This window comes from Durio zibethinus, chromosome 13, assembly GCF_047325235.1.
Source record: "Durio zibethinus cultivar Kanyao isolate XHJ-2024 chromosome 13, ASM4732523v1, whole genome shotgun sequence".
In the NCBI taxonomy this organism is placed as follows: Eukaryota; Viridiplantae; Streptophyta; class Magnoliopsida; order Malvales; family Malvaceae; genus Durio; species Durio zibethinus.
In genome coordinates this window covers 24,670,528-24,692,130 of record NC_143174.1, presented here as the reverse complement: position 1 = coordinate 24,692,130, position 21,603 = coordinate 24,670,528, and the positions used below count along the sequence as shown (strand labels likewise).

At 30.8% G+C, this 21,603-nt stretch overlaps 1 protein-coding gene across 23 annotated transcripts in view; it reads right to left on the bottom strand.

Annotated features, from left to right (window-relative positions):
* LOC111303325 (uncharacterized) overlaps positions 1-21,603 on the bottom strand; it is a 98,516-nt gene that overhangs the window by 27,358 nt on the left and 49,555 nt on the right. For 9 of the 23 annotated variants that reach the window (XR_016326751.1, XR_016326752.1, XM_089742224.1 and 6 more), the window contains exons 1-9: positions 7,487-8,118; positions 7,118-7,168; positions 5,413-5,463; positions 5,215-5,229; positions 3,708-3,758; positions 3,510-3,524; positions 2,003-2,053; positions 1,805-1,819; positions 298-348 (exon numbers count right to left, since the gene is read on the bottom strand). Coding sequence is in view for 18 of the 23 variants with exons in the window: in XM_089742224.1 (XP_089598350.1) it covers positions 298-348; positions 1,805-1,819; positions 2,003-2,053; positions 3,510-3,524; positions 3,708-3,758; positions 5,215-5,229; positions 5,413-5,463; positions 7,118-7,168; positions 7,487-7,576 (390 nt within the window). In the remaining 5 variants the exon portion in view is untranslated. Of the gene's footprint in view, positions 1-297; positions 349-1,732; positions 1,820-2,002; positions 2,054-3,509; positions 3,525-3,707; positions 3,759-5,214; positions 5,230-5,412; positions 5,464-5,781; positions 6,842-7,117; positions 7,169-7,486; positions 8,119-21,603 lie in introns of those variants that run through there. The other 14 variants (XR_016326755.1, XR_016326754.1, XM_089742235.1 and 11 more) reach the window with 11 other exon arrangements.

Here is a 21,603-nt window from a genome sequence, read left to right as displayed (position 1 = left end):
GACATGTAATACACAAAGAAGAAAGTTACCAAAATTCACATGCTTCAGGTGCTACTTCATCATTCATCAATGTCCTTATTCACTCACAACATATATTCAATACATTCTTCAAATGTGATTTTCAAATAATTAAAAATCACATCACAGAAAAGAAAAAGAAGGTTGTAGATACACATAAAAAAAACAAGAGCATGACATAGATACTAAAAGAAGTGACACTTCACATTACTAAAAGATTTGCAATAAAAAAAAAAGGAATGTAAGAAAACTAAAATGTAACAAACAAAAAATACACACCTCCAGAAAAGATGGGCGGACTTCAATTAACTGACCAAATGCTGCACAAGCCTGATCATTAGGCAAAAAACATTGATCTAAAAATGCTCAAGCTTAAAAAAAACGATATGACTTCAATAATTCATTCACTAAAACAAAATACTAAAAATTTTGTAGGAGACGGAAACAGGTATCATTGTAGTATTCTACTTAATACATATATTAGCAGTGTCCAGCGAGTTTATAATCTCGTGATAGAAAAAAACCTAGAACCATTAACATCAACGACTAGATAAAAAATATGTTTAATTCAAATGAATTAAACAATTGTTGAAATATATAAGGATTTAATCCAAAATACAGCAAGTAGTGTAGCAAGTTTATAACAACCTCTTCAAGCATTGCAAAAGCCAAACAAGTAGCCTCTTATACACACTTGTTAGCATCCAATATTCTCAGCAGGAGAACCATAAGAGCCATATGTAATCAATAGGACACCAAACAGCTCGACAAAAAAAGGAAAAATTTTTATGTAACTCTTATTAAAAGTCAACAGAAACAGTTCTTTTCATAGTATTCTAGTTAATACATATACTAGCAATTCCCAGCAATTTTTTGGTCTCGTGACAGAAAAAACCCAAGAACCATTAACATCAAGGACTAGATAAAAAAAATGTCTAATTCTAATACTACATCTTCTAAATCAAGAAAATGAATCTACATTTTTAACAGAAAGGACTAAGAATATGATGGGTATATAATTAAAATTCTTGATAACTACGTTTCAATAGCACATAGAGGCAGAGTCAGAGGCAGAGGGGCAAGCACACCTCCAACACTTCTGACATATTTAACAAACATTTTATGTGATCGAGCAAAGGTGACTAAGAAAAAAAAAAGGTTAAATTCAAAAGATATTGCATTCTACCAAAAACTATTAGTTTGAAGCATGTCAATCTGCATAAGCTATAAAAAATATGGTTTTAAAAGACATCTGAATCTACATATAAGACATTCAGACATGTAATACAAAAAGAAGAAAGTTACCAAAATTCACATGCTTCAGGTGCCACTTCATCATTCATCAATGTCCTTATTCACTCACAACATATATTCAATTACATTCTTCAAATGTGATTTTCAAATAATTAAAAATCACATCACAGAAAAGAAAATGAAGGTTCTCAATAAGGAAAAAAAGACACAAAAGTATGACATTGAGACTAAAAGACATGAGTATACAAATATTGCTTTAAAAGACATCTTAATCTAAATAGAAGACATTAAGACATGGAATGCACAAAGAAGAAGAAAGTTACAAAAATTCACATGCTTCACGGGCCACATCATTCATCAATGCCTTTATTGACTTAGTATACAAATATTGCTTTAAAAGACATCTTAATCTAAATAGAAGACATTAAGACATGGAATGCACAAAGAAGAAGAAAGTTACAAAAATTCACATGCTTCACGGGCCACATCATTCATCAATGCCTTTATTGACTTGCAACATATATTCACTTACATTCTTCAAGTGTGGCTGTCAAATAGTTAAAAATCACATCACAGAAAAGAAAAAGAAGGTTGTAGATACACATAAAAAAAAACAAGAGCATGACATAGATGCTAAAAGAAGTGACACTTCACATTACTAAAAGAGTTGCAATAAAAAAAAAAAAAGGAATATAAGAAAACTAAAATGTAACAAACAAAAAATACACACCTCCAGAAAAGATGGGCGGACTTCAATTAGCTGACCAAATGCTGCACAAGCCTGATCATTAGGCAAAAAACATTGATCTAAAAATGCTCAAGCTTAAAAAAAACGATATGACTTCAATAATTCATTCACTAAAACAAAATACTAAAAATTTTGTAGGAGACGGAAACAGGTATCATTGTAGTATTCTACTTAATACATATATTAGCAGTGTCCAGCAAGTTTATAATCTCGTGATAGAAAAAAACCTAGAACCATTAACATCAACGACTAGATAAAAAATATGTTTAATTCAAATGAATTAAACAATTGCTGAAATATATAAGGATTTAATCCAAAATACAGCAAGTAGTGTAGCAAGTTTATAACAACCTCTTCAAGCACTGCAAAAGCCAAACAAGTAGCCTCTTGCACCCACTTGTTAGCATCCAATATTCTCAGCACGAGACCCATAAGAGCCATATGTAATCAATAGGACACCAAACAGCTCGACAAAAAAAGGAAAAATTTTTATGTAACTCTTATTAAAAGTCAACAGAAACAGTTCTTTTCATAGTATTCTAGTTAATACATATACTAGCAATTCCCAGCAATTTTTTGGTCTCGTGACAGAAAAAACCCAAGAACCATTAACATCAAGGACTAGATAAAAAAAATGTCTAATTCTAATACTACATCTTCTAAATCAAGAAAATGAATCTACATTTTTAACAGAAAGGACTAAGAATATGATGGGTATATAATTAAAATTCTTGATAACTACGTTTCAATAGCACATAGAGGCAGAGTCAGAGGCAGAGGGGCAAGCACACCTCCAACACTTCTGACATATTTAACAAACATTTTATGTGATCGAGCAAAGGTGACTAAGAAAAAAAAAAGGTTAAATTCAAAAGATATTGCATTCTACCAAAAACTATTAGTTTGAAGCATGTCAATCTGCATAAGCTATAAAAAATATGGTTTTAAAAGACATCTGAATCTACATATAAGACATTCAGACATGTAATACAAAAAGAAGAAAGTTACCAAAATTCACATGCTTCAGGTGCCACTTCATCATTCATCAATGTCCTTATTCACTCACAACATATATTCAATTACATTCTTCAAATGTGATTTTCAAATAATTAAAAATCACATCACAGAAAAGAAAATGAAGGTTCTCAATAAGGAAAAAAAGACACAAAAGTATGACATTGAGACTAAAAGACATGAGTATACAAATATTGCTTTAAAAGACATCTTAATCTAAATAGAAGACATTAAGACATGGAATGCACAAAGAAGAAGAAAGTTACAAAAATTCACATGCTTCACGGGCCACATCATTCATCAATGCCTTTATTGACTTAGTATACAAATATTGCTTTAAAAGACATCTTAATCTAAATAGAAGACATTAAGACATGGAATGCACAAAGAAGAAGAAAGTTACAAAAATTCACATGCTTCACGGGCCACATCATTCATCAATGCCTTTATTGACTTGCAACATATATTCACTTACATTCTTCAAGTGTGGCTGTCAAATAGTTAAAAATCACATCACAGAAAAGAAAAAGAAGGTTGTAGATACACATAAAAAAAAACAAGAGCATGACATAGATGCTAAAAGAAGTGACACTTCACATTACTAAAAGAGTTGCAATAAAAAAAAAAAAAGGAATATAAGAAAACTAAAATGTAACAAACAAAAAATACACACCTCCAGAAAAGATGGGCGGACTTCAATTAGCTGACCAAATGCTGCACAAGCCTGATCATTAGGCAAAAAACATTGATCTAAAAATGCTCAAGCTTAAAAAAAACGATATGACTTCAATAATTCATTCACTAAAACAAAATACTAAAAATTTTGTAGGAGACGGAAACAGGTATCATTGTAGTATTCTACTTAATACATATATTAGCAGTGTCCAGCAAGTTTATAATCTCGTGATAGAAAAAAACCTAGAACCATTAACATCAACGACTAGATAAAAAATATGTTTAATTCAAATGAATTAAACAATTGCTGAAATATATAAGGATTTAATCCAAAATACAGCAAGTAGTGTAGCAAGTTTATAACAACCTCTTCAAGCACTGCAAAAGCCAAACAAGTAGCCTCTTGCACCCACTTGTTAGCATCCAATATTCTCAGCACGAGACCCATAAGAGCCATATGTAATCAATAGGACACCAAACAGCTCGACAAAAAAAGGAAAAATTTTTATGTAACTCTTATTAAAAGTCAACAGAAACAGTTCTTTTCATAGTATTCTAGTTAATACATATACTAGCAATTCCCAGCAATTTTTTGGTCTCGTGACAGAAAAAACCCAAGAACCATTAACATCAAGGACTAGATAAAAAAAATGTCTAATTCTAATACTACATCTTCTAAATCAAGAAAATGAATCTACATTTTTAACAGAAAGGACTAAGAATATGATGGGTATATAATTAAAATTCTTGATAACTACGTTTCAATAGCACATAGAGGCAGAGTCAGAGGCAGAGGGGCAAGCACACCTCCAACACTTCTGACATATTTAACAAACATTTTATGTGATCGAGCAAAGGTGACTAAGAAAAAAAAAAGGTTAAATTCAAAAGATATTGCATTCTACCAAAAACTATTAGTTTGAAGCATGTCAATCTGCATAAGCTATAAAAAATATGGTTTTAAAAGACATCTGAATCTACATATAAGACATTCAGACATGTAATACAAAAAGAAGAAAGTTACCAAAATTCACATGCTTCAGGTGCCACTTCATCATTCATCAATGTCCTTATTCACTCACAACATATATTCAATTACATTCTTCAAATGTGATTTTCAAATAATTAAAAATCACATCACAGAAAAGAAAATGAAGGTTCTCAATAAGGAAAAAAAGACACAAAAGTATGACATTGAGACTAAAAGACATGAGTATACAAATATTGCTTTAAAAGACATCTTAATCTAAATAGAAGACATTAAGACATGGAATGCACAAAGAAGAAGAAAGTTACAAAAATTCACATGCTTCACGGGCCACATCATTCATCAATGCCTTTATTGACTTAGTATACAAATATTGCTTTAAAAGACATCTTAATCTAAATAGAAGACATTAAGACATGGAATGCACAAAGAAGAAGAAAGTTACAAAAATTCACATGCTTCACGGGCCACATCATTCATCAATGCCTTTATTGACTTGCAACATATATTCACTTACATTCTTCAAGTGTGGCTGTCAAATAGTTAAAAATCACATCACAGAAAAGAAAAAGAAGGTTGTAGATACACATAAAAAAAAACAAGAGCATGACATAGATGCTAAAAGAAGTGACACTTCACATTACTAAAAGAGTTGCAATAAAAAAAAAAAAAGGAATATAAGAAAACTAAAATGTAACAAACAAAAAATACACACCTCCAGAAAAGATGGGCGGACTTCAATTAGCTGACCAAATGCTGCACAAGCCTGATCATTAGGCAAAAAACATTGATCTAAAAATGCTCAAGCTTAAAAAAAACGATATGACTTCAATAATTCATTCACTAAAACAAAATACTAAAAATTTTGTAGGAGACGGAAACAGGTATCATTGTAGTATTCTACTTAATACATATATTAGCAGTGTCCAGCAAGTTTATAATCTCGTGATAGAAAAAAACCTAGAACCATTAACATCAACGACTAGATAAAAAATATGTTTAATTCAAATGAATTAAACAATTGCTGAAATATATAAGGATTTAATCCAAAATACAGCAAGTAGTGTAGCAAGTTTATAACAACCTCTTCAAGCACTGCAAAAGCCAAACAAGTAGCCTCTTGCACCCACTTGTTAGCATCCAATATTCTCAGCACGAGACCCATAAGAGCCATATGTAATCAATAGGACACCAAACAGCTCGACAAAAAAAGGAAAAATTTTTATGTAACTCTTATTAAAAGTCAACAGAAACAGTTCTTTTCATAGTATTCTAGTTAATACATATACTAGCAATTCCCAGCAATTTTTTGGTCTCGTGACAGAAAAAACCCAAGAACCATTAACATCAAGGACTAGATAAAAAAAATGTCTAATTCTAATACTACATCTTCTAAATCAAGAAAATGAATCTACATTTTTAACAGAAAGGACTAAGAATATGATGGGTATATAATTAAAATTCTTGATAACTACGTTTCAATAGCACATAGAGGCAGAGTCAGAGGCAGAGGGGCAAGCACACCTCCAACACTTCTGACATATTTAACAAACATTTTATGTGATCGAGCAAAGGTGACTAAGAAAAAAAAAAGGTTAAATTCAAAAGATATTGCATTCTACCAAAAACTATTAGTTTGAAGCATGTCAATCTGCATAAGCTATAAAAAATATGGTTTTAAAAGACATCTGAATCTACATATAAGACATTCAGACATGTAATACAAAAAGAAGAAAGTTACCAAAATTCACATGCTTCAGGTGCCACTTCATCATTCATCAATGTCCTTATTCACTCACAACATATATTCAATTACATTCTTCAAATGTGATTTTCAAATAATTAAAAATCACATCACAGAAAAGAAAATGAAGGTTCTCAATAAGGAAAAAAAGACACAAAAGTATGACATTGAGACTAAAAGACATGAGTATACAAATATTGCTTTAAAAGACATCTTAATCTAAATAGAAGACATTAAGACATGGAATGCACAAAGAAGAAGAAAGTTACAAAAATTCACATGCTTCACGGGCCACATCATTCATCAATGCCTTTATTGACTTAGTATACAAATATTGCTTTAAAAGACATCTTAATCTAAATAGAAGACATTAAGACATGGAATGCACAAAGAAGAAGAAAGTTACAAAAATTCACATGCTTCACAGGCCACATCATTCATCAATGCCTTTATTGACTTGCAACATATATTCACTTACATTCTTCAAGTGTGGCTGTCAAATAGTTAAAAATCACATCACAGAAAAGAAAAAGAAGGTTGTAGATACACATAAAAAAAAACAAGAGCATGACATAGATGCTAAAAGAAGTGACACTTCACATTACTAAAAGAGTTGCAATAAAAAAAAAAAAAGGAATATAAGAAAACTAAAATGTAACAAACAAAAAATACACACCTCCAGAAAAGATGGGCGGACTTCAATTAGCTGACCAAATGCTGCACAAGCCTGATCATTAGGCAAAAAACATTGATCTAAAAATGCTCAAGCTTAAAAAAAACGATATGACTTCAATAATTCATTCACTAAAACAAAATACTAAAAATTTTGTAGGAGACGGAAACAGGTATCATTGTAGTATTCTACTTAATACATATATTAGCAGTGTCCAGCAAGTTTATAATCTCGTGATAGAAAAAAACCTAGAACCATTAACATCAACGACTAGATAAAAAATATGTTTAATTCAAATGAATTAAACAATTGCTGAAATATATAAGGATTTAATCCAAAATACAGCAAGTAGTGTAGCAAGTTTATAACAACCTCTTCAAGCACTGCAAAAGCCAAACAAGTAGCCTCTTGCACCCACTTGTTAGCATCCAATATTCTCAGCACGAGACCCATAAGAGCCATATGTAATCAATAGGACACCAAACAGCTCGACAAAAAAAGGAAAAATTTTTATGTAACTCTTATTAAAAGTCAACAGAAACAGTTCTTTTCATAGTATTCTAGTTAATACATATACTAGCAATTCCCAGCAATTTTTTGGTCTCGTGACAGAAAAAACCCAAGAACCATTAACATCAAGGACTAGATAAAAAAAATGTCTAATTCTAATACTACATCTTCTAAATCAATCCCAAAACCGGAAAATCAGAAATGAAAAATGACTCATACCAAGCTTTTATAGACTTGCAGTTATAGGAAATTACAAGCAAAATTAGGAAATGCTTACACCAGATTTGAGCATTCCAAGCAAAAGACAGAATTATAATTAAAAACAAGAGTACAAGAAGAAAAAAAAAAAAAAGCTATTGACCAATTTCAGCACTTCTGCAGAAAGGTCATTTGCAAGGACAAACAAACTCGGAAGGTATTTATCCATGGATGTACACCAAGCCTTCAAGAAATTAATGTATAATATCAAAATGTATGAGAATGGCATCCATTAAAAGGAAGAATATAAACCTTAATTTATTGGTTTACAGAACCCAATTAAAGCTTTCTCAGGGATGCATGTAGAGACTGGAAAACTGCATATTGAAAAGAAACATAATTAGCAACTTTTTTTTTGTTTTTTCAGATATTAGTAACTTATGTTTTGATAAAGCAGCATACCAAAAACGATAACAACTTACAGTGCAGGGTTTCATAAGTCATAATTGCAACACTAAAAAGAGCTTATTATAATGTAAAGGCCAGCAAAAAACAGCTGATGTTTGCCAAAAGCGCGCACATAAACTAGTGTACACAATTATTTCCAAACTTGGTGCAACCTCTTTGGTACCCTCCTGCAAATGAACAAAACAATTGTTGAAATGTATAAGAATTTAATCCGAATTATAGCAAGTTGTTACCCAAAATCAAACCAGAAAAAAAAAAATATATATATATATATATATATACACTAAACTAGTTACTAAGTAAACAAATGGAATGAGTAAAAAAAAAATCAAACATCGGCTCGAGCAAGCACCAAAACGATATATTTGTTGAAATTAGAGAAACTGTTGCCAAATCTGAGACTTACGTATGCCGAAGAAGAAGGCAAAATCTGCTGCTCCAGTACTCTGCAGGAGTCATCCAACCCCTACGAAAAAAAATTATGGGTTTTTTGGTTGATTGGTTTTTTTGGAAGATTTTGGGTTGGAACAGGTTCTTTAAGTCGAGCAGAGGATATGGCTCAGAGAGGAAAAAATTATGGGTTTCTTGAAAGACTTTGGGTTGAGACAAGTTCTGGAGATGTATTAAAAGAGGAAATTTTTTAAGTTTTTGGATTAATGTTTGGAACTGTTTGGCTATGGATTTTTTTTTTTTTTTTGAGGGTTATGAAAATGAAGAGAGAAATCACAGCCCAATCCAGCTTTTGCTCTCAAATTTCAATAATTTTTTGTGGGAGGGGAAAATTTGCAGATCTTTGGGTTTGGGTTGACTGGATATATAATAAACCGACAAAACCGATTTAAATTATATTTTTGTCTTCAAGATCAGTAAAACAATTTTTTGCCGTCATTTTGAGCTTCTAGCTCAGTTGGCCCAAAATGAACTCATTCCTTACCATAAACAGATCTATACTTTGGCCCATAAGTTGTAGTTTGGAATTATTGGATTGCATTTAGATGAAATAATTAAATTGTTGTCTCTATCGTCGAAATTTGAATATGAAAAAAAAAGAAAAGAAATAATTAAAAATTTGCTCTCCATAATTCTAATCCAAATTTGAATATAAATCCAATAGATAAAATAAAAGTGCTGAGAACATGTGGCAGATAATTATAAAAGGAGAAAAATTTTGTAAGTAAAGTTCAAGTAAACAAGATAAACTTTTCATTGTAAAAAAAAATCAGCAAATCATGAAAGTTTAGAAAGCACAAATGAACAAACTAAAATTGAAAAATAAAATTAACCTAAATTGTTAATATGTAGAGAACAAACCCTGAAGGAATTTTTCCATGGATGTACATAAAGCCTACAAGAAATTAATGTATAATATCAAAAAGTATATGAATGACATCCCTTACAATTAAGAATACAAACTTTAATGTATTGGTTTTCAGAACCCAATGAAAGATTTCCCACAGAAGCATGCGGGGACTGAAAGAAAAGACTGCTCATAGAAAAGAAACATTATTAGAAATACGAAATAAATAAAATAAAATAAAACAAAAAAGATAACAACCCACGGGGCTGAGTCTCATAAGTCATAATTGCAACGCTGAAAAGAACTTGTTATAATAAAAGGCCAGAAAACAACCCGATATTTGCCAAGAGCACACGTGAAGTACGGAAGAATTTCATCCCAAACACATTTGATAGAACATCTGCAGTGCATTTCCATAAGTTCCACATGTTGAATGAGTCATCATCAATCCATCCTGTACCAAAATTATTGTTTAGCACCTTATGTTTTGATAAAGCAGCATAAGAAATTAAAAAAAAAAAAAAGTAACAACCCACAATGCTGGGTTTCATAAGTCATAAGTTCATCGAGCTTAGTATAAGGTAAAGGCAAGCAAAAAAAACTTGATATTTGTCAAAACCTCGCAAAGGTACTGTACAACTATTCCCACCCTTGGTGCAACCTCTTCCGCAGCCTCCTGCAAATGATTAAAACAATTATTGATATCTATAAAAATTTAATCCAAATTACAGCAAGTGTGGACCAAGTTTATAACCTCTTCAAACAGCCTCTTGCACCCACTTGTTAGTATAAAAAATTCTTTGTAGGAGATCCGTAAGAGCTGTGTCAAAAGCCTTTTCAATGATCACTATCCTAATGTAAAGGAAACATGAGAATTATCAACCACAATATCCAATCAAGACAACAAAAATGCATACATCACCTTCTGCATCATTAGAACCATGAAAACGAATGGAATGAATAAATCCAAGCAGAAAAGAAAATCCGACTGGAAACAAATGGAATGAATAAAAAAAATCAACCTCGGCTCGACAAAAACGATATATTTGTTGAAATCAGAGAACTGAGAGAAGCTGTTGCCAAATCTGAGACTTATATCTGCCGAAAAAGAAGGCGAAATCTGCTGCTCAAGTCCGCAGATCCCATCCAACGTTCTTATCTTCAAAATCGGTAAAACAATTCCCAAGACCTTATTATTAGCTTCTGGCTCAGTCGGCCCAAAATAAACTCTTTTCTGACAGCAAAGCAGACCTATCCTTGGGACCACAAGTTGGACTTTGGAATTATTGGATTGGATTTAGATAAAAAAATTAACATTTTGTCTCCGTCGATCGAAAGTTCAATACGAAGAAAAAAATTTTAATATTTTGCTCTTCATAATCCTAATTAAAATTTGATTATAAATCAAATACAAAAAATAAGTGTTAAGAACACGTGGCACATGATTATAAAGGAGAAAAATTTTTGCAAATAAATTTCAAGTAAACAAGATAAAATTTTCATTGCTAAAGAAAAAAAACCAGCCAATCATGAAGGATTAGAAAGCACAAATGAACAAACTAAAATTGAAAAATAAAATCAGCAAGAATTGTTAATTAGTAGAGAACAAAGCCTGAAGGAATTTATCCATGGATGTATATAAAGCCTGCAGGAAATTAATGTATAATATCAAAATGTATCAGAGTGATATCCCTTGCTATTAAGAATACAACGAAAGATTATTCACAGAAGCATGTGGAGATTGAAAAAAACTGCTCATAGAAAAGAAAAATAATTAGCAATTCAAAATAATAATAATAAAAAACACATACACACACAAGAGTATGACATACAGACTAAAAGAAGTGACACAACTAAAACAACTGAAATTAAAAAACAAATTTGAGAAAACTAAAATGTAACAGACAAAAGATACCCACCTCTAGAATAGATGGGCGGACATCAATTAGCTAACCAAATGCTACACAAACCAAATCATTTGGCAAAAAACATTGATCGAAATATACTCAAGCTTAAAAGAAACAAGATAGCTTCAACAATTCATCACAAACTCAAAATACTAAATTTTTTTTACCGGACAGAAGCAGTTGTTTTTGTAGTATTCTACTTAATACATATATTAGCAGGATCCAGTGAGTTTATAGCCTCGTGATAGAAAAACACTGGAACCATTAAAATCAAGGACTGGATAAAAAAAACACATGCTTAAATGAAATACAGCGTCTTCTAAATCAATGCTGAAACCAGAAAATCAGAAATCAAAAGTGACTCGTACAAAGCTCTTTTAGACTTCCTATATAACTATTTCCTCCAATAAAGTTTCATGCACACATGCAGGAGAAGTTTGGCATTAACAGCAATAACCTTTGTGATTCAAACTAGCATATCTATATCATAGCAAATGAATTAAGTTTGTAGATTCTACAGCATGAAGCAATCTGATATTCTCATATTCACCATGGAACACACTGATTTAATATCTTTTGGGCAAGATGAAGTGATGAACTTGTGATGAAACATACCTATTGGATGCACAGAAACAAAAATAAATAAATAAATAAAACACAAAGAATTTCCACGATATAACTTTTACATCCCCAATAGGTAACTTACCTGAATAATAGGCATCAAAGTAGGAAAAATTTCAACCCCAAACACATTTGATAGAACATCAAGAGATGCTGCACTGCATTTTCGTAAGTTCCATATGTCGAAAGAATCATGTTATAATATATTAATAAATATTATTTTAATAAATAATATATTAAAGATCATATTATAATATATTAATAAAAATAATATTATATTAATAAATGATATATTAATAAATAATATTATATTAATATTATTATATTATTAATAACAAACGGAGTCTAAAAGCTTTAACCAATTTCTCTTATACATTTTTGTTTTCACATTTATAAAACAAAAACATTTTATTCAAACATGTTTTCAAATTCAATAAAATTAAAAATAAAACGAAAATAAAATAAAACAAAATTTTTAAAAACATAAAGCACACATCAATACCAAAACTGTTGCGTCTGAAGCAATAATCACAACAATACATAAGCAATAATCACAACAATCAATAATAAAAAAATGTAGGAAAAATAAAGCACACACCAAGATTTACGTGAAAAACCTTTCAGTGTAGAGGAAAAAAATCACGGACTACAAAAAATCTTCACTATCAAATAATAGGTATACAAAGTTTTTCTTTAACTAAAACTAGAGCTAATCAACAACTAGAGAAACAATTGGAGAAATCTCACCAAATAAGTGACTCAACAAATACACCCTGTATTTGTTCCTAGAGAGCTTCAAACCCGATCTTCACCGTTCAGAATGTAAAACTCTAAATCATAAACCTCCTGACAAGGTCCCAACTCAATCGGACCACGGATCGACTTCCGTTCAACCAACTCTCTTTTCTTCTTTTTCTCTCTGCTTTTTCTAGCTTTTCTTTTTTTTCTACTTCTTTTTTATTAAGTAGTTAGGATTCTGTGTAAAATGAAAGATCAAAGTCAATTTCCTTTACTTGATCTAAAACCACTTATATGGGACTGGACCCAATTTTCTTAACACAAACGACCCTTATTATTATTTTTTCGAAATGCTTTTTGTTCTTTTAGCCTTTGATAATGAACTGAAAAACTTATCACAAAAAAATTCTATTGGCATGGTAAATTCATCATATTGCCAGGTAAAAAGCCCAAGATTTGAAGTAGCATCAATCTCAGGCCGTTGGAGGACAATTGATATCTAATGTTTGCTTCATTCTATTACAACACTTGATTTGTTATTTCTTACCAATTGATATACAAGCTGATTTTATTTTTTTTTTGGTCAAGATATAGAAGCTGAATTTATTACTTAGCTGCAAATAATTTAGAGATTGCTATTGCTTACCTGATTGATTTGTTATTTCTAGCTGCAACATCCTCATTCTAATTTCTAGCTTAGAATAAATAGATTTTTGCACTGGATTGAGGAGCATAGACTCTATTGTTGTAGTATATATGATTGAGGATTGAGGATTTATTTTCAGCTTTTGCTTCCATTTCATCAAACATTCAAACATGTAATTCTGTTTGCATGCTTGTGATTGAGACCATGTTCTGAAACAAGTTACTCAGATTGTGTGTAGCTCCGAGCCAAACCTCTTCCCCTCTGGTTTTTACCTTCTGTTTTGAATCTCCATATGAAAACTTGTAAGACAATGTGCAGAAAATAGTTTGAATGAACATAAAATTTCTATCGACAAAATTTATTTGTTTTTGAAACAAGAAAAGAGGAAATGCCAAATTCAGTAGCCAAACATATTTACAATCACCTTACATTGATTGTCCCTATAATTAACACAATTAACCTGACCCCATTGGAAAGGCATCCTTTCATGTTTTAACATACATTTGTTGAATTGTGAAGAGAGCTATCTCCAGGTGATAGCAGCTATTTAAAGCATGTGTTACAGTTGCCCCAGCAATATTATTCTGGTCGAAAGCTGACAAGATTGGGAAGGGTAGTTGACTGAAGCTTCTTAATTTCAGAGGCAGTTACCTTGCAGGACTCCAAAGATAGCGACCGTAAGTTCTCTAGAGGCTTTAAATACAGCAAACCATCATTAGTTATGTAAGAATTTGAAACATTTAATGACACCAATGCGGTTAGTCCTGCATTTACACCAAAAAATGAAAATCCATGATTAGAAGATCTCATTGACTTCATTAGAACACAGACAAATAGAAGCCATGGACTAGAATACTTTCACATTCAGAAGCCATTATTAGAAGGCCCCAAATACTTTTAAATTCAATGCACCTATGCCTTTTCTTTTTCCGATTGTTAATTTTTGTACATGAAGTATATATAGGCATTGAATCGTTAGGTTCCAAACACAAAATGCTATAAAAGAATTATGTGCAGTAGCGTACATTTAGAGATCTATAATTGAAAATCTCTTCATTTTGCCTCAAAAACAGAAAGGAAATGTCTAAATATATCTTCATCATTTTAATTAGAATAAATCATTTGTTTATTAGATGCTCCTTTTTTTGATTTCTTATTCTATAATACTGAGACAATAATAATTCTGAGGTAAATGCTCTTTTTAATTTGAATTGTTATGTAAATTCATAAAAGTTTATATATATATATATATATTTGAGGTCATTAAGATTTGAAATTGATCACTGAAACTGAAAATAAGAGTCCATTATTCTAACAAACAAATTCATAAAAGTTATTGTTCATTATCATTACTAAATCTTAATCTCTGGTGCTAGTTGCTGATATCTTAAATTCTCAGCAACTGTTGCAGAAACCTAAAATTCCAAATTAATACCATAGCAGTTCATTGAAGTCTTCCATCTCCTAGTGCAAAAGGCAAATGCTATAAAACTCAAAATCCCAATTATTCCTCAACTTTTCATTAAGTTTTTCAGCTTTTGACAAGAATTAGCAAACCTCTGAATCTATGCAAAACAAGCAAGGTTTAGCCTTTAATTTGGCTATGGTTTTTTTGTCTTGTATATTTGCCAGCAGGATGTGGCCCTTTGTTTAAATGAACAAACAGAAAGTTATATTCCTTTGTATTTGTAGTTGTTTTGTTTTATAGCTGCTAGTTAATGTCTACACCTCAAAACATTACTCTTAAGCAGCAAACAGCATGAAAATAATATGATGAATTAAAGAAAAAGAAAAACAGAAATATCTACGTTTATAAAATGAAACAAAGTTTTCAAGAAAAAAATCATTTCACAATAATAAAGAAAAATTGAAAAATTTTCAAATGTCGCTTGAAAGTTGCAAAGAAGTGTAAAAAATGATTACTACTGCAAGAACTGGTCAAAGCCCACAGGAATCCACCATTATATTTTAGGTATCTCTTCGGCTTCCCATAATAAGCTTCAATTTTACCTGTCTTTTTTTTTTAAAAAAAAAAAAAACCACAACAGACAATTATTTTGATTAATTAAAAAATTGACAGCTAAAAGATTATTAGTATATCCCAATTAAAATTTGTGTATTAGTGATCAAATCATGACTTTCTCTTTATAATTAAATTCTAGTAACTACTCACTTTATAATTAAATCTCCAATATTTTTCTCTACTCTTTTTCTTTAATAGAAATGATCATTCACTCATTTCTTTTCTATGAAAGGCATTTAATCTATCAATTCAAAATATATTTTTAAAAAATTTCCGATACATAGAGCTGTAAAATGTTGTTAACTTGGATTAATACTCATAATACGCAAACTTAATTTCTCGCAAATATTGAAATTTGTAAAATTAAAACATTGTTTTTCTTCTCTATTTTGATGGCATCCAATTCCCAAATGGCTCCAGAAAACTGAAAGCTTTCATATCATGAAAGGGGAAACGCAGGGCAACGCACATCCCATAGCTGTGAGGGCGTAGCAACAGCCTGCATATGGGACCATTCATATCTACTTTGCAAAGAAAAATTTTCCAAGTGATCATAGCAGTTTCTGGCCAGTTGAGAGGAGGTCCATATTACCTATTTCTCTCACCCAAAGCCAAAAAGAAGGATCAAACTTCCCTGTGATGTAAGCACCATACCACCAAATATTATTTCCCTTCCATCTAATCATCATCATCATTATCATCAGATATCTTAGAGATCTTCTGAGTTAGGAATTAGTGTTTGTTTTACAACTTTCAGATCAGATGAGCTGATGCTGATGTACTAAAATTTGCAACTATAGTTTACTAATTTCGCACTTTCAGGTGGGCTCTCCACTGTCAATGAAAATTTTGAAGTACTTTCATTCATTTTTTGAGGGTCATGACAATAATTGACAAGCCCCATGTGTATGAACTAGCCACGTGGAATGATTGATGACGATGATGATAACCGATTCGATCTGTTTGTTCCTTTTTGAAAGGTTTTAAAATTTTCTCTGCCAGTTCTTGTTTCGTAGTTCTTACAAAACAATGATGTGTAAGACTATGAGTTGGCAAGTGGAGTTAAGGAATTCAACAATATTGTTTGTCTCTTTGTGGAGAAACTGTGATTTTATGTTTCAATCTTCTTATCCAACGCGTGAATTATTAGATAAAGTGAAGTTGTTCAGATGATGTTGAAACCAGGAAAACAATTCTTCAAAAGAAGTTTTCTTGATGATTTGTTGATTTTCTTCAAAAGGCCTACTGCTAAGGAAAATATTTATTGTATTCTTCTCAAAAATGGCATCAAGAGGGCGATGCCATGGCTGGTTATTATTTCAAATGGATAAAGTTGCCACTCTTTCTATCCTGCTTCTACTAGAAGAAAAAGAAAACGAAATGTTGGGGCTCTTTGTCTAATTCTGTATTCCTTTTTTCATTGAAATTTGGTTTTGTTAGGTCTAACTAATCTCAAACGTGATAGGCGGCCAAGGTGATTGCGTATGTATATTGGTCTGCAAACAATTTGTGTGAGCAAGAGCAACTCACAATTTCCATGGCTACCATGGTGCATTATATATATGTTTTCATGTGTCCTTTAAGAAATCTTTAGCTTGCAGTTGCACGCGACTAACAGAATACCTTTAAGATTCTTAAACCATAGATCTGCTTTCTTGGTTTTGATTAAAATTAGAGTAAAATATGTCTCCTTACAATTGGGATCTCATTGAAGCCCAATAACAGTGAACTGAACTTGTACTTGATCAGTGGGGTGTTAATGACTGATTTCACTACAAGCATGCTAAAGAAACTACAGTACACGCAGTTCAGCTTGGCCTTTTTCTCGTAGATTAGCATGTTTATGTGGGATTTTTTAATAAATAAATTATATTTAATTTTAAAATCCATCTAGAATTACATTGATGGATGATTGTTAACTTGATATATTAGAGCATGTTATTGTTAATAAATGATTTCGCAAGTTGTCTGTATCGTGATTATAAATGCAGCTGCTAATACAAACTGGATGTAAATGCAGTAATGTTAAATGCTTTTAAATACAATGCACCTATGCCTTTTCTTTTTCTTATTGTTAATTTGTGCAGATTAAGTATATAAATATATATATATATATATATGCATTGAATCATTAGGTTCCAAACACAAAATGTCATTATAAAATTATGTGCAGCAGCATATATTAAGTGATTTATAATTAAAAATATTTTCACTTTACCTCAAAAACAGTCAGGAAATGGCTAATATATCTTCATCAATTTAGTTAGAATAAATCATTTGTTTATTAGATACTCATTTTTTTATTAATTCTATGAAAGTACTGGGATAATAACTCCTTCAATTTGAATTGTTATGTAAGTTCATAAAAGTTTTCTTTGAGACTGTTAGGATTTGAAGTACATTACTCTACGAAGCAAATTCATAAAATTTATTGTTCATTATCATCACTAAATCCTAACTTCTTTGATTAGTTGCTGATATCTTAAATTATCAGCAACTCTTGCAGAAATCTAAATTCCAAATACCATACCAGTTCCTTTAAGTGGTCCAACTCCTAGTGCAAAAGGCAAATGTTATAAAACTCCTAATCCCAATTGTTTCTCAACTTTTAAATAGGCTTTTCAGCTTTTGTCAAGGATTAGCAAACCCCTGAATCCATGCAAAACAAGCAAGATGTAGCCTTTAATTTTTGCTACTGTTTTTTTTTTTTTTTTTTTGTCTTGCGCATTTGCCAGCATGGTGTGGCCCTTTGTTTAAATGAACAGACTGAAAGTTATATTCCTTTATATTTGTGGACAAGAATTTAAAGAATGTAGATGCCGTGGGCTACAATACTTAGTTAAATTGAATAAAAGAGGTTGGTAGTCATTGCAACTTTGAAGGCACTGGCAGGCATAAGTTAAAGAATTCGACTAAGCCATATCGACCATGGAAGATGAAAATAGTTGTATTGTTTTATAGCCGCCAGTTAACGTCTACACCTCAAAACATTACTGTCAAGCAGCATACAGTGTGAAAACACCTTACAATATTGAAGATATGGTGACCATCCTTTCTGTCAATTTAATCTTCATTTTCAGACCATAGCTGAGCTGAGCATGTCTGCTGATGGAACTATGATAGTCAGTTCATGAATTGGTTTCATTTAGCACAAAAAGATGCACAAATTGAAATAGGTAAAGAAGTTCTAAGAAAGCTCACAGCACACAATCTATAGATTTTTTTTTTCATTAAAAGGCATGATGGTTACCGGTACGAAGGATTTTACAACTCATGAAGATCCTACGAAACCAGAAAGCTTAAAGCATATATATAGTTATTGAAAATTTAGATTAGATGAACTCGAAAAGAATATAAATTGTGGCATGCGTGTTGATCATAGAAAAACTGTCCAACACTACTTGAATATGCTAATATTGGACCTAAAAAGCAATTGTAACCAGACATAAGGCTTGTCCCTATTATTGGAGAAAACATTTGTCTGACCGTATCTCACCTTCCCAGACAAATCTAAGAAAGACATATGGAAGTCTAGTGGGTTTCATTTCCTGAAACAGTGCTGCCCAGAATGTATGATCACCAAAGTCCATACCTGCTTTTTCTTAGTTGTAGTCACCTTGAACCTTTGGGCTTGGAGGTCTTACATAATTAAGAGGTCCAGATAAGTTTTGGGCTCTATTTGTGAGCATCAACATCTTTTGTGCCATTGCAATATCAATATACCTGATGTTGTCGGGCTCCTATTTTTGATCACCAACCTCTCCTGCATTTTTTTATCTAGTGGCCAGGATAATTTTATTCTCATTTAACACTAAATTTTGGATAAATACCTTACCTAAAGCTATGAACAGCCTACAACTATGGGCATATAGGATCAAATTATATAGACAAGTTAGACGTAATCATTCCCTTGCGCCTTACTTCCTTTGAGTTTGGTTAGCAGCTCATTACAATTCACGCCAGTATAAAATTTATAATTTTTGATTCAGGAGCTTAAAAAATTTGCTTCCTTTTTGGATAAATCAATATAAATTTTTTAAAATTCCACTAAATTTATAAATTTTACAAAAAAATTAAAAATATTATACGAATTTATTGACAAGACGAAATCTAAATCGTTGAAAGAGGTATAAAAATATATTGTTTATTGATAAAAAATTCAATTAATTTATATTCTTTTAAAATAAAAAATTATACCTTTAATTAAACATAACCGGGAAAAATAGCAAATTATTAGTATACTATTTCTATTAGTAATTAAGTTTTAAAAAATACATATTTATCAAATATTTAACAAAAAATAAGTAGATATTATCATAACGAAATCAATACTTAAATAAAAAATAAATTATATATTTTAACTCCCTTGCATGGTGAATAATTTTCTAAGTTGAAAATAATTTGTGTCGGTTGAAGTCAAGTCAAAATCTATTGATAGATGATAAACCATTCATCAAGCAGAATCAAGATACATGTCAAACCATGTAATAAAGTTAACTCTTTGTTTTTATTTAACTACTACCATGCTAAATTTATATCTTCCAAGGAGGAAAGGGTGGGGAATCCACTATCCTATCATGAGAATGGCGTGTAAACCGATCCATGGTTTTATTTTATGGTTGATGCCAAAGTCAAGGTCTCCTATATAATAAGGCAGTCGTAAAACAAAAGCCTCTAAACATCAACTAGTCATGATGTTTAATACATGTTCCACCTTCCTCCCCAACTTGATAAGTAGGAAAGCTACAATGCGCCATAATGTCTCCCTTCTGATGTAAAAATATTTAATATTGATATGGAAATTGACAATAAGCTTTGCAAGGTTGGCAAACCCCAAAAAGTTACTAAATAAAGATTTTACTTACAATGGTGATAGAAAAATAGAAAGATGGAAAATTGGAAGAGAAAAAAAGTAAAAAAAAAAAGAAATATATATTATTTTTATTGACGTGCTTAGTTAAAAAATAGAAAAATTGAAAGAAAATTTATTTATTTTTCATCTATTGCTTGATAGAATTAGAAAATGAAAGAAAAAAAAAAGATTTTACCATTATAAATTTTTGTAAATTAAGATAAAAGGAAATCTAAATATGATGAACAATTTTATAAATATGCAACACAAGCTCATACTTCTTCTATTTTCTTTCATTTTTCTTTATTTGGAGTGATTTGTTTTTGTTAATAAGTGTGAAAAGTGATAATTTTTCTTTTTTTTTTTTCTGAATTTTCTTTTCTACCAAGCATACCTAAACTTTATTATTTTCCACTTTTTTACTTTCTTTTATTCATCCTTTCACTTTTTTATTCTACAGAGTACATCCTAAACTGTTTTTGGCAAGATAAATAAAAATTAGCTTTTCCAAAAAAAAAAAAAAAACTGTTTTGGTAAAAAAAATTGAAGTAATTAAAATGGAAAATAAAATATTCTAAAAAATTAAAATATAAAAAGCAAACCAAAATCTTTAATTAGGATTTAGGAATGGAAAAAAAAAGAATAAGTACTAATTTTTATTGGAAGTGTTGCTATAAGACATTAATGATTTTATAATTTAGATAGAATGTTTTTTTCTATTAGAGTTTCTGCTTATTTTTCCGCAAAAATGATTTACAAGAAGCCTCATGGAAAGTATTTTCTTGCTGCTCGAATTTGACAAGCATATCAAGCTTGAGTGAGCCATTTTCAATGAATTTTTAAGAAACAACGCTATATCTTTTTAAGTGGTTTTCTAGTATATAAACCTCAAAGGTGTAGTGATGCCAAATACGTAGTGGCAGATTTAATATTAAGTTGTTTGAGAGTGTGCATTAATTAAATGAGATTGAGTGAAAATAGTTAGGGGTGATTCTGGTAGCGTTTTTATTAGGAAGGTGTTATGAATGTGAAGGGTGCTAAGAGTAAGAAAAACTGCTCTCTTGCAACTCAAATCTTTCTTTACTCATATTATAGATGTAGAAAATTATTGGATTGGAGGAGGGAAAATAAAGTTTGGATTGTTGTCAATGAAAAAGGGTTGAGTGCAACAACTTCATGCGCATTGGATTCAGCAATTATGGGAATGATATGTTGCTAGAAAAAACAAA